Source organism: Primulina eburnea, chromosome 1 (assembly GCF_022965805.1).
Source record: "Primulina eburnea isolate SZY01 chromosome 1, ASM2296580v1, whole genome shotgun sequence".
Classification (NCBI taxonomy): Eukaryota; Viridiplantae; Streptophyta; class Magnoliopsida; order Lamiales; family Gesneriaceae; genus Primulina; species Primulina eburnea.
Genome location: NC_133101.1, coordinates 63101251 through 63111891, shown reverse-complemented (window position 1 = coordinate 63111891; position 10641 = coordinate 63101251). Strand labels below are relative to the sequence as shown.

At 36.1% G+C, this 10641-nt stretch overlaps 3 protein-coding genes across 3 annotated transcripts; 1 reads left to right on the top strand and 2 right to left on the bottom strand.

Moving 5' to 3' along the window:
• The first annotated feature begins 485 nt into the window (after positions 1-485).
• On the top strand, positions 486-2286 carry LOC140839698 (uncharacterized). Its single transcript, XM_073206595.1, has 2 exons — positions 486-1469; positions 1960-2286. Exons 1-2 carry the CDS (start codon positions 684-686, stop codon positions 2089-2091), a joined length of 918 nt encoding a protein of 305 aa, XP_073062696.1. The 5' UTR covers positions 486-683; the 3' UTR covers positions 2092-2286.
• A 2372-nt stretch (positions 2287-4658) lies between these two features.
• Positions 4659-8291, bottom strand: LOC140839681 (4-hydroxy-tetrahydrodipicolinate reductase 2, chloroplastic-like). The gene is made up of 8 exons (XM_073206572.1): positions 7989-8291; positions 7678-7915; positions 7077-7210; positions 6928-7002; positions 6444-6545; positions 5660-5769; positions 5428-5515; positions 4659-5014 (listed from the first exon to the last, which is right to left on the bottom strand). The coding sequence occupies exons 1-8, from the start codon at positions 8187-8189 to the stop codon at positions 4946-4948; spliced, it is 1017 nt and encodes a 338-aa protein (XP_073062673.1). The 5' UTR covers positions 8190-8291; the 3' UTR covers positions 4659-4945.
• Positions 8292-8623: 332 nt separating this feature from the next.
• On the bottom strand, positions 8624-10522 carry LOC140839688 (uncharacterized). The gene is made up of 4 exons (XM_073206584.1): positions 10366-10522; positions 9531-9742; positions 9165-9342; positions 8624-9074 (listed from the first exon to the last, which is right to left on the bottom strand). The coding sequence occupies exons 1-4, from the start codon at positions 10397-10399 to the stop codon at positions 8908-8910; spliced, it is 591 nt and encodes a 196-aa protein (XP_073062685.1). The 5' UTR covers positions 10400-10522; the 3' UTR covers positions 8624-8907.
• Between the last annotated feature and the right edge of the window lie 119 nt (positions 10523-10641).

Genomic DNA, 10641 nt, shown 5'->3' with positions numbered 1-10641 from the left:
TATTTAATCAATATTTAAAAATCAACGAAAAGACTTATTCATCAACGAAAATATCATTAATATATAATTGAATACATTACAATAAAGAAAGAATGAGATTTATGCGGATATTGGTATTGTTTCTACATAATAATCATGAGAAAAATGCCGCAGAAGGAGAAAGAACTTTAAAGTTCGCCATGTTAGGTTATTCTCAAATTAAATCAAAATCACGTATTTTCTTTTGGTAAATAAATACTATATTTATGCAAAAAATACTCTCTATTTGATGACCGTACCTTTTATGGTATCTGAGACCGAGCTTGTAGTTAGTGAGATTCATCTCTTGTCAGATTAAGTGCTCTCCGAGTTCAAATCCCTCTTTCTTGTAAGAATTAAAAAAAAATACTTTTTATCTCCTAAACTTAATTTTGGTCTTACAGTAAAAAATTATTTAAATTGAAAATTTTAAATATAATAATGTTTTTATTAAGAATAAAATATGCACTCAACACCACCTTGTCTCCAGCTTTCCTTCTCGTCGCATCATAATATCATCATCATCTTCCAAACCTTTCCTTTTTCCCTTCACACTCCGAAATCAACCCATATCCGCCATTTTCTCTCCTTGCAATCTACTCGGACTTTACTGAGACTGACCATGTCTTCAATTTTGTTTATGGAAAATATCTTAGAGGCTACTGATGAGTTTCAAGACTGGGAGGTTCTCCCCTCCAACTCCTGTCTTAATTCTGGCGACTCTTTCCATGATATTCATTCTGGACCCTTTATTCAGAACAACCATTTCTCCTATGAAGCTCAGAGTTCTTCCTTGGAGGATTTCGATGATAATAAATCAGCAGACTCAGGTAATCCCAGTTGGATTGATCCCGGGTCGGATGAGAAACCCGTTCAGCTACCTTTACAAGGAATCCGGCGAGTTCTGGTCGGATTCCAGCAGTACCCAGTCCGATGACCTCAGAACTTGCGATTCTGTGGAAGGAAACGGGCCTACTCTTTCCCAAATGCAAGCGGGTTCGGAAGGAACGGGGGAAATAGGTGATGGAACAGTGGAAAAGACGGAGGGTTTGGATAACTTATGTTCCGAATCCGCTCGGATTGTGGAGGTTTCTAAGAAATTGGATGACTCTGTGCAGAGTTCTGTTGTGGGTATTGACTGTGACACGAGTTCGTGTGATGAGGTGGAGGCTTCAGCCTTAGAAATGCTCCAAAACGAGTCAATCGGACGCGTGGGTGGCTCTGTTGTGAACGGGAATGGAAACCATAAACCTGTTGAGATAAAAAAGAGTGGTGTGTTGTGGTGGAAGATGCCAATGGAGTTCCTGAAATGCTGTTTGTTCAGAATGAGTCCGGTTTGGAGTTTATCTGTTGCGGCTGCTGTGGTGGGGTTTGTGATTCTGGGCCGCAGATTGTATAAGATGAAGGCTAAGACCAAAATATTGGAGATTAGGTTTGCTTTCGATGATAAGGTCAGTGTATTTTCATTGATTATTTTTGTGCTGTTTCAGATATTAACACTGCCCTGCATCAAATTCTTGAAATCAAAGTTGTCAATATAAATCCGTTGATTATCTGAAAACAGTATTGATTATTGATCATCGGTGTGAAAGATTGCATTTTTTTTTATTTCCTGGAAATTGTGACTGTGTCTTTACTTTAAGTAGTGTAAACTGCATTCTTGAGCCTATTGCCGATATAAAAGACCTTCATACTTTGTTACTGATCCAAAACAAGACCCGTAAATTGAATTAATAGTTTCTCGTGCTTATTCTTTCTAGAGCCAGGGGCCTATATAGCCCAAGAGAACGCCATATGTTGATGAAATCTTTGAAGTAAAAAATGACTTAAGTTTGCATGTTGAGAATGTCTTAACGTGATACCATAGCTTATAAAATGTTGTACCAAGTTTGTGACACCGAATTTAAAGTTGTTTTCTTGGGCGTAATTTCCACTTTGCAGAAGGCATCTCAGGTCATGAGCCATGCTGTGCGTCTGAATGAATCATTTTCAGTGGTGAAGCGTGTCCCTGTGATTCGGCCTTCGCTGCCTGGTGTCGGGGTCACAACTTGGCCTGCAATGAGTCTCAGATAAGCATAGTTTGTTTATCCGTTAGCTGGAAAGAAGATATTTCTTGTCATGTTGAGGACGAGAGAATCATCTGTAGGCTTCAATTCTCTCCTCTGTATAATATTTTGTGATTGGTTTGTTTTGCCTCGAAGATTTGTTTGTGTGTGTGTGTATCCAAAACTTTTACATGCTTGTTTCATGGCATCCCTCGATTTTTTCCGTTCATCTTATTATAGATTTTGTGCAAAAATGCATGATGTCAAATCGAAGCCGTAGCACTATATTTTCTGTTCAAACACCAGACTCAAAAAACAGCATTAAGTTAGGAATATAGCTGTTTTTAGAGTGAGTCTCATGTGAGAGACGTGTCAACCATACTCATATTCATAATAAAAGGTAATACTCTTAACATAAAAAGTAATACTTTTTCATGGATGATCCAAATAAGAGATTTGTCTCACAAATATGACCCGTGAGACCGTCTCACACAAGTTTTTGCCCTGTTTTTAAAAGGAGATTGGTGGAGTGGAGCATGCTCAATTATTTCCATGGAAAACTATCATGCTTCCTTTTTCCATTTTTCATGACTTGTGTAAGTTTGAGCAAAGTGGGAAAAAGCTGTGTTTTTTTTATATATAAGATTCAGTTCGAAACAAATATACGAGATTAATCATCAAAAAATTTTGTTTTCTTGTAAATTATTTTCATGAACATCTTGTACAAATATATTCCGTGTAAATAAAATATCCAAAGAGAGAGTGGGCGGGTTAGGCCGATTCCAATATGCAAATTAACATAAGAAAACGATCTTGAGCGGCGAGGACCATTTTTTGTGGGCTTACCACGGATGATTAATTGATGAAAACTTGAATATCATTCTTTAATCTTTACTTTATCTCGTTCAAAGAAGATAATAAAATACCATTAATTCGGTTGTGTTCTCTCACTTTCAAACTTTTTATTCTTTGAGAATGATATAATTTTTAAAATTATGTGTGATTCTTTATCGAACCATTCTATCGATTATCGTTATGTTTTTTTCTTTAAAAGAAAAAAAGAAAAGACAACTAAAAAAAAAGGAACACGTAAGTTTCGTTGCAGACAAATCTTGACTAGATTTATCTTTTGGAGGAAATAAGCTTTCCGTCAATAAAAAAAATAACATGATCCCTACGGCGGATTTAGATTATTTTTTTTTTAAAAAAATAATCTATACCTAGAAAAGTTGCTTCGTCATCGATTGAGGTTTCACCACTTTTTTTTAAAAAAAAAAAATATTTACGCCATACCGCAAGATTTGATAACTTATAATATAAGAAAAAAAATAAATGAAAAACATAAAAGACTGTAAAATTTTTATTATTATTCTACATAAATTACATATAAATCATCTGTGTTTACGCAAATTTTGACTGAAATTCTATCCAAAAGAGTATAATCTAATCTAACGCCACTATTTAGTCGGTTTCATTTTTTTTACTCGATTTTGTTTGTGAGTCGACCTTCGAGAGGAAGTGGGACTGGGAGGATCAAATGGTCAAAAGAGATATTTTTGTCAATTCATATCCAAAATCTGAGCTCGAAATTTATATGTTAGAATTTAGAATTTCGAAAGCTCGATCATACCAAAATTTTAAATAAAATCAATCTCGAATAGTATGATATTAACTCTACTCATTTGCAGTCCTAACTGCGGCTCGATTCACATGAAAAAAAAATCGTTTATATTATTTTCTTTTGCATTATTTTTATTTTGACAACTTAAGTGTTTACTGCCAGTTGGTTTTTTTTTTTTTTAAAGTGAGCACTTACGGATTGATTGAGTGTTCAAACTTCAGATAAAATCGAAAAAATCGAAATTTTAAATCGAAAAAACCAAACACCGAACAAAGTTGTAATTCGAATATAGATATTAAAACCAAAGTTTATTTTTATCAATTTGAATTATATCCAAAACCAAATCGATCAAAAAATTGAAATTTCATTAAATTAATAATTTTATATTTTTTTATTTATATTATATTTTTTTGAGATATTTTGTGAATGAAAATCATTTTTTATAATTTTTAATTGGTTATTTATTCAATTCATTTAGACTTGATCTTTACATATTTTATTAAGAAATCGTTTAAAAGAAAACATATTATATTTTATAAAATATTTATATTATTATTTAAATAATTGTACAAAAACCGAAATAACCGATTTTTTTTGGTAAAAAACCGAACCGAAAGAAAATGATTCAAATATTAGATTATTTAGTTCTAAAACTGGAAACCTGTCACGCCTCGAGCCCGGGTCCGCGCCTGCGTGACTGCACAATGGACCCTATAGCAACTACTTCGTATCCGTCTTTGCTTTAAGAAAATGATTAACCCAAGTTGCTATAGAAGTCCATTGTAAGCCATTATAAACTCATTTTAAATCTTTAATTTTTCAGATGTGAGACAAAAGTATCACAAAACCAAACTGACTTATAACCCCTACTCATACCTCGTGCCTCCTCTTTTGATGAAACCGTATTCCCATTCCAAATTTGCCCGGAAAAAATAATTTGAAAGAAAACTATTTCGAGAGTAAAACTGTAAAAGTAAAAGATAAAAAGAAAATTGTTGTATAAAACAGACGTCCCTTACAAAAATTATTTATGCATCAAGAATTACAGTCGATACACTAGGTAGACATACAATTCTAAAGATTTGATCAACGTCCCACTTTTCATTTGAATAACATATATTGACAAAAAGTGGAGAGATGGAGTTGTCAATTTGATTGCGCCTGGATGGCGGTGGCCATTTTGAGTCTTAGACGCATATCCCGAACTCGTTTGAAGATAAACATTTATGTACATTTACGTCTAAGACGCATATCATAGATTTTATCTCATGTTACCCTCCCGCAGAACATCTATCATGTTGAATATCCTCTTGTCTGAATTCGATTTAACCTGTATACATGAAACACTCTAGATTCGAACACATCACTGGGAAACAAAACGGCATGCAAAAAAAAAAAAGAGAGTTAAAGCTCATACGAGTATTATGCCTCCAAAGTGTTCGTTTCAGTTATTATCAGCAGGCCAAAGTGAACGAGTAGTTGTGTGATGATTAAATTAGAAACGAGCACATTAAGTGAGTTTAAATGCAGTGACAGGAAAACAAATTAAAGTTGGTTTAGTCATGTTCAATGTTGGTACTGCTGAGGCGCATATAACTTAGTGATGGTAGCAGATACACATTGGCAGAACCATATGGGAGATTGAGTTGCTAAGAATAAAGTAATTGATTTGGGATCACTGGTGAACAGATATGATACAAGTTCATCAAATCAAACACTAGCTAAAGAAATTTCAAGAATTACCTTCTTGGCAAGAAAAAGAATTGCATCCACAGTTCCTTCAGCATAGATGGATCTACCACAAACATTGTGCTGAAACTCAAAGGAAACACTTTTCCCCACATATATATTTTTTTCAGAAAGGGGGAAAGAGCAAAAACAGCTAGTAAGGAGAGTGAAAGGAGAGCTTATAATATTTACACTTGAAAGTAGATGAGATCAAACAGAAAATGATGAGACAAGTGAAGATATTTACGTGCCGTCAGCTGATGATAGATGATACATGTGAAATGCATGACCAGATAAATGCTCTTCTGGAACTCCCACCATCTCGGTTTGTAACTTGGGGTCTCGAATTTGCATCACCTGATAAGACCAGAAAATAAGAATTTTTTATGAAAACATCATTCAAGTCCCTATTAAGAGAAGAATGCTGCCAACCCTGGTTTTCCACGGATTAAGATAATGTTAACTAGTTTTTAAATCAACAGGGGAAAGGATCTTTAGCAACAACAAAATTCTCTAATAAACAACTCTTCAGGTAAGGAAAGAAGCTGGATCATAAAGGATGGATTGCACACTTCATTCCTCAACTTAGACTGTGATATCTTCCCACTGGTTTCAGTTTCTAGTGGGTAAATATATCACAACAATAAATCAATCCTCCTACCGAAAAAAAAGGGATACAAATAGAAAAGGTATAGGTATGCCAGCCAGCCGGCTGTGAATTATCTAGGTTACAATAATCGGATCTTTTTACTTGATAGCGGAAAGAGTTGAACAAAGTTTTTTTGCACAGATCCGTGAGCCTCATTCCACATTTAAATTATAACTAAATACAAACTTCACACAAAAGAAAAAGGTTGCTAAATCCAAACCAGAACACAGTGAAGCAACAAAAAGACTAACATGCAAAAATTTTCTATACATGTTGAACTTAAATTTGTGCCAAGGAGTATAACTGGATGCTAATTTTCTCAATGAGTTGGCATCCATTTTCATAAAAAAAAGACTAATATTATATCCCCACAAATGCTCGCCTGATCTAGATCGTAGGAAACTCCAAGTTTCTGAAAGCAAGAGATAACATCCTTGGCAGTTCCAGAAATGTCCAATTTGCTTGCTTGATGGGACTCCATCACCTTGTATAAAGTTCGAATGTATCAGAGAGAATATATGTTCAACTTCAAAACAGATTACAGGGTAAAAGACTGAAAAAGTAAGACCCTTAAGTTGAGGTAGAAATGTAATAACAGGAACGACGGTAAAAGATAGCAACAAGAATTCATTAGCATGACTATTGATAACACGCGAAGTTTTAATTTTAAAAAAAAAACTTGAGGTGAACAACATAAAGTTAATTCGAAAACAGCAATAATCGCTCGAGATGCAGTAAAGAGCTCAGGATTAAAGATGACAAGATGAAGAACTCGAGGTCAATGGTGACACAATGAAAGGTTTCAGATCACTTATGCACCAACCCTATGCAAAATCTATTCTTATCGTTGAGAGTAAGAAATATACCTCTAACTTATATCCAGAAAATGCTCCGGGAAATTGTTCTGCCATAATTTCCATGGCTGCAAGAAATGCGACCACCTATGAAAGTTCAGATAAACAAGTTTAACATGCATTCACAGTATACGAGTCAAAAGTCAACAAATTCTTAGCACCTGTTTTCCCATTTGAGGTGAAATCACAGCATAGACCTTTGAGTCCTCCACAATCTTATAGAGCAGCTCCCTGTCTCCTCCAGTGGTTCCGACCACAAACGGTACCCCAACTTTGCAATATAGAGCAGCATTTTCTGTTCACCGCATCAAGATAGCACAAAATTATCAGATTTCAGGATACCAGCAAGAGCAGCAAAAACATTCAAAGTTTCAAATTTATTGAACGCCCTTGGCTTCCTTTTAAGTCTACACAACCAATGTTGTAGGAAAATCTAGTGCTAGTGAGAAAGATAACCAACACGTTAAGACACTGCTGCAGGGAGCGATATCAACTGCCAGCAAGGATTGTGTAAAAGTTTGATACAGAATTTCCCATTCATCAGTCAATCTTTAGCGACATTTGATACAGAATTTCCCATTCATTAGTCAATCTTTAGCGACACTAGAATGGATTTAAAAAATAAAAAAAATTGATTCACAGCGAAAAATATACTCTAATTTTGTGTAAAACACAAAAGTTTCAACTCAACCAACTCAAAGTCTAAAGTATAAACACTAAACAAAAGCAAACATTACTATGAAAAGAGACAACCGTGTTTACCATTAACAGCAGTCGGAACAGTGTAGTCGACGACAATTAAATTCGGGTAATCATTAAATGTAGAAGCCATAATCTTTTCTCTATCCGTAGGACCATGCACTTCAATCTGTTTTCCACAGGCATCCACAATTTTCCCAGCGTCATCTGTGCCTCCTAATGCCACAGGCACAGGATCAAGTCCAGCAGATATAGCTGCCTCAAGAACAGCCCTTCCCATTTTTCCTGTACAACCATTCACCTTCCACAAACCTTGCGTGAATACATTTATATGCTGAATGTGAATAACGTTCTTCCACTCAACAAGGACTTACCATGATAGGAATTCCAACATTTTTGGACACAGCTGAATGAGACAATGCCACAGATTGAACTGAGGCGCCTGACATCGTCACGAAAAGCTTACGACAGTGGCTAGACCTAGTTCCTATTGAGCTTTCAAGCCGCAGGGGTAGCTTATTGAGCTGCGAAATCGCGGAGGTGATATTGAGCGGGGCCTCGGCCAAGAAAGCCATTGACGACGTGGGTGGCGGACTAGGTGGAGTTTGAGAAGGAAGAAGGGCAGCCGGGTTTTAGCACCAGGGGCGGACCAGAAATTTCGTCAGGTTGACGCAAATAATTCACATTTATATATAATTTCTTAATCTCTAATGTTTTGAGCTTCTTTATTTTTAGTTTTTAGTACTGTCTTGATTAAAAACAAAATTTTATCATATTAATATTCCAAAACTTTATTGTATTGTATTAATATTCTAAAAATTTAATGTTCATGATCTGAAAATTTGGTGGGTAAATACATATTTTATTTACTTGCTTAAGTTTTACTCGAAAACGTTTTTGTGTGTGTCACGCCAGCATAAACATTATTCTTTGAAACTAGCAACTTTTGGAACAACGCAAGCACGAGAAAACTAGATAGGGAAAAAGGAACAACTAGATATCATCCTCGTGCGTTCGAAAGGAACATAATATATCCAAAATGAGAACAAGCACGAGACAGAAAACATGGAGCCAAGACCTAGCTGAACAAATCTTGGTTCAAACGCTCAGCGCATATGAATGAACCAATAATGCGTCTAAATGTATTATAACGTACAGATGAGAGAAATATGTTAGATAGCAAGATACCGAACATATTCTGCTGCCAAAAGCTATCAGAACTATATCAACAGCTACACCATTTCAAAGAGAGGGTTTAGGACGCTAGACTTTGTTAACCAAATCTGTAATAAATCAACGAGAAGAGTGGTAATTAACAGAGTCACGCGTGTCATGTCGTCCTGGCCTAGAACGACTGATGTTATCCAATGCGGATCCATATAATCTGCTGCTGTGGCCATAATCGAAACCATCATTGTACATGGTTGAGTGGGGGTGGTGTCCAGATACTTCAAAGGGAACTGGAGAATCAGAAAAACTTGCTAACGTGAGTAATCATGACAGATCAATAATAAGACAAGTAAATGACAGATGGAAAAGTCATCCATCACCTCGTGCACGATTAATTTTGTGCTCCAAAAAGCGGCGTGGTGTTGGTAATCCCGTAGATTGTGGTGAGAATTCCCCGTGATTATCTGGTAGAGGATGCGGCCTTGGTTTGAAAGAAGAATTAACAGTGGGTGACGTCTGTATTTGTAAACTTACAGATGGCTTGTCTTGGCCAGAAATCTGTAACACAAAATGGAATTTTGTTACTGTTGCTCACGATAAATCAACTACTAGGTAGTAGGCTACCAGTTGTCCTCACGCCTCAATGAGTGGCATCTAAACACGCGCAAGCTTCTATATATCATTTAGAAGTAAAAAGCCAAAATTTGTCATTGTGAAATAAAAAGATCAGAGTTCAAGTGCCATACTCTGAACTTCAATGTTCTCCTGTAGAGTGTCACAAGACCAGAGAAAAGCTTGACGGCATACTCTGCAATCTCTTCTGACTCATATTCAGCAAATGCGAACCCTTTTGGCTTGCCAGTTTCCTTGTCGCGGGGAATATGCAACTCCACAACACGGCCAGCTTGAATTAGAATATCATATAGTACCCTTTCACTCACTCTTTCATCAATGTTTCCTGGACCGTGGACAAGCACTTAAACTCGCTATTAGTTTTCAAACAAGACCAACTTCAACCAAGTTCGCGGAAAGCAAAAATTTAAAGGTGCGAGTTATTCTAAACTTTTTTCCCCAGAAAACAATCAACGGAAAAAAACAAATTTCTATTGGAGATATTCTCATTGAAATCTGACAAAGTTGGTGGGACGATATGGGAAGGAAGTGCATCAGCATCGAAAATATGATCGGTGCTCGTGCTTATGCCAATATTCGGAGACGGAGAATAATCAACCTCAGAGCCAATTAACATGGCCATATGTGGTCTTTTAAAGGAGCAGATAATTTACAATAGATCCAGAGGCATCAATGGATTGAATTATAAGCTGTCAAGGAAAAGACTTCCCTTTCTCAAGTTCAACATGAATTGAAACTTCACTGGATATTTCAGTTCCTTTTATTTTCAGAATTAGAACAAACAAAGATAGGGCACCAGTTACAATTACCAAATCGCCGAAAACCAATAAGCAACTCATGACGGAAACTATGCGTGCAATATAAACTGTCGAAAAAAAATGACAGCAAAAAAGGCACAACGATTGTTCCCAGCCAAACAAAACACAATTGAATCAGGTCATAACTCACCAATATAAACAGAGGAATACGAGTTGTCAGCCATGATTGAGACAAATCTGTCGAAGAAACGGCAGCAATTTGTGAATGTATGGAATAACAAGGATGAGGCCCGACTCCTGAGGAAGCGAGCGTGGTGAACGATCTTACGACGTATTTGGATAGGATTGGATTATGGAGACAATTGGGCCTGTGGTAATGTAAAGTACGGGCCCTTTCTGTTGAGTTTAGTTCATAAGGTGCGAATTATGGGTTGGGTTTTCCCCAAAATTTCAACAAAAGTTTCAA

Excerpts from the sequence above, each read along its gene's own strand:
- LOC140839698 (XM_073206595.1), top strand. The coding sequence starts at position 684 with ATGAGTTTCAAGACTGGGAGGTTCTCCCCTCCAACTCCTGTCTTAATT. Across the intron at positions 1,470-1,959 it reads GGTTTGCTTTCGATGATAAG|AAGGCATCTCAGGTCATGAG; the intron begins GTCAGTGTATTT and ends TCCACTTTGCAG.
- LOC140839681 (XM_073206572.1), bottom strand. The coding sequence starts at position 8,189 with ATGGCTTTCTTGGCCGAGGCCCCGCTCAATATCACCTCCGCGATTTCG. Across the intron at positions 5,770-6,443 it reads TTTCCTACGATCTAGATCAG|GTGATGCAAATTCGAGACCC; the intron begins GCGAGCATTTGT and ends TGGTCTTATCAG. Across the intron at positions 5,015-5,427 it reads TTCTTTTTCTTGCCAAGAAG|GTTAAATCGAATTCAGACAA; the intron begins GTAATTCTTGAA and ends TCATGTATACAG.
- LOC140839688 (XM_073206584.1), bottom strand. The coding sequence starts at position 10,399 with ATGGCTGACAACTCGTATTCCTCTGTTTATATTG. Across the intron at positions 9,743-10,365 it reads GTATTCCTCTGTTTATATTG|GAAACATTGATGAAAGAGTG; the intron begins GTGAGTTATGAC and ends TCCACGGTCCAG. Across the intron at positions 9,343-9,530 it reads GGAGAACATTGAAGTTCAGA|ATTTCTGGCCAAGACAAGCC; the intron begins GTATGGCACTTG and ends TTTGTGTTACAG.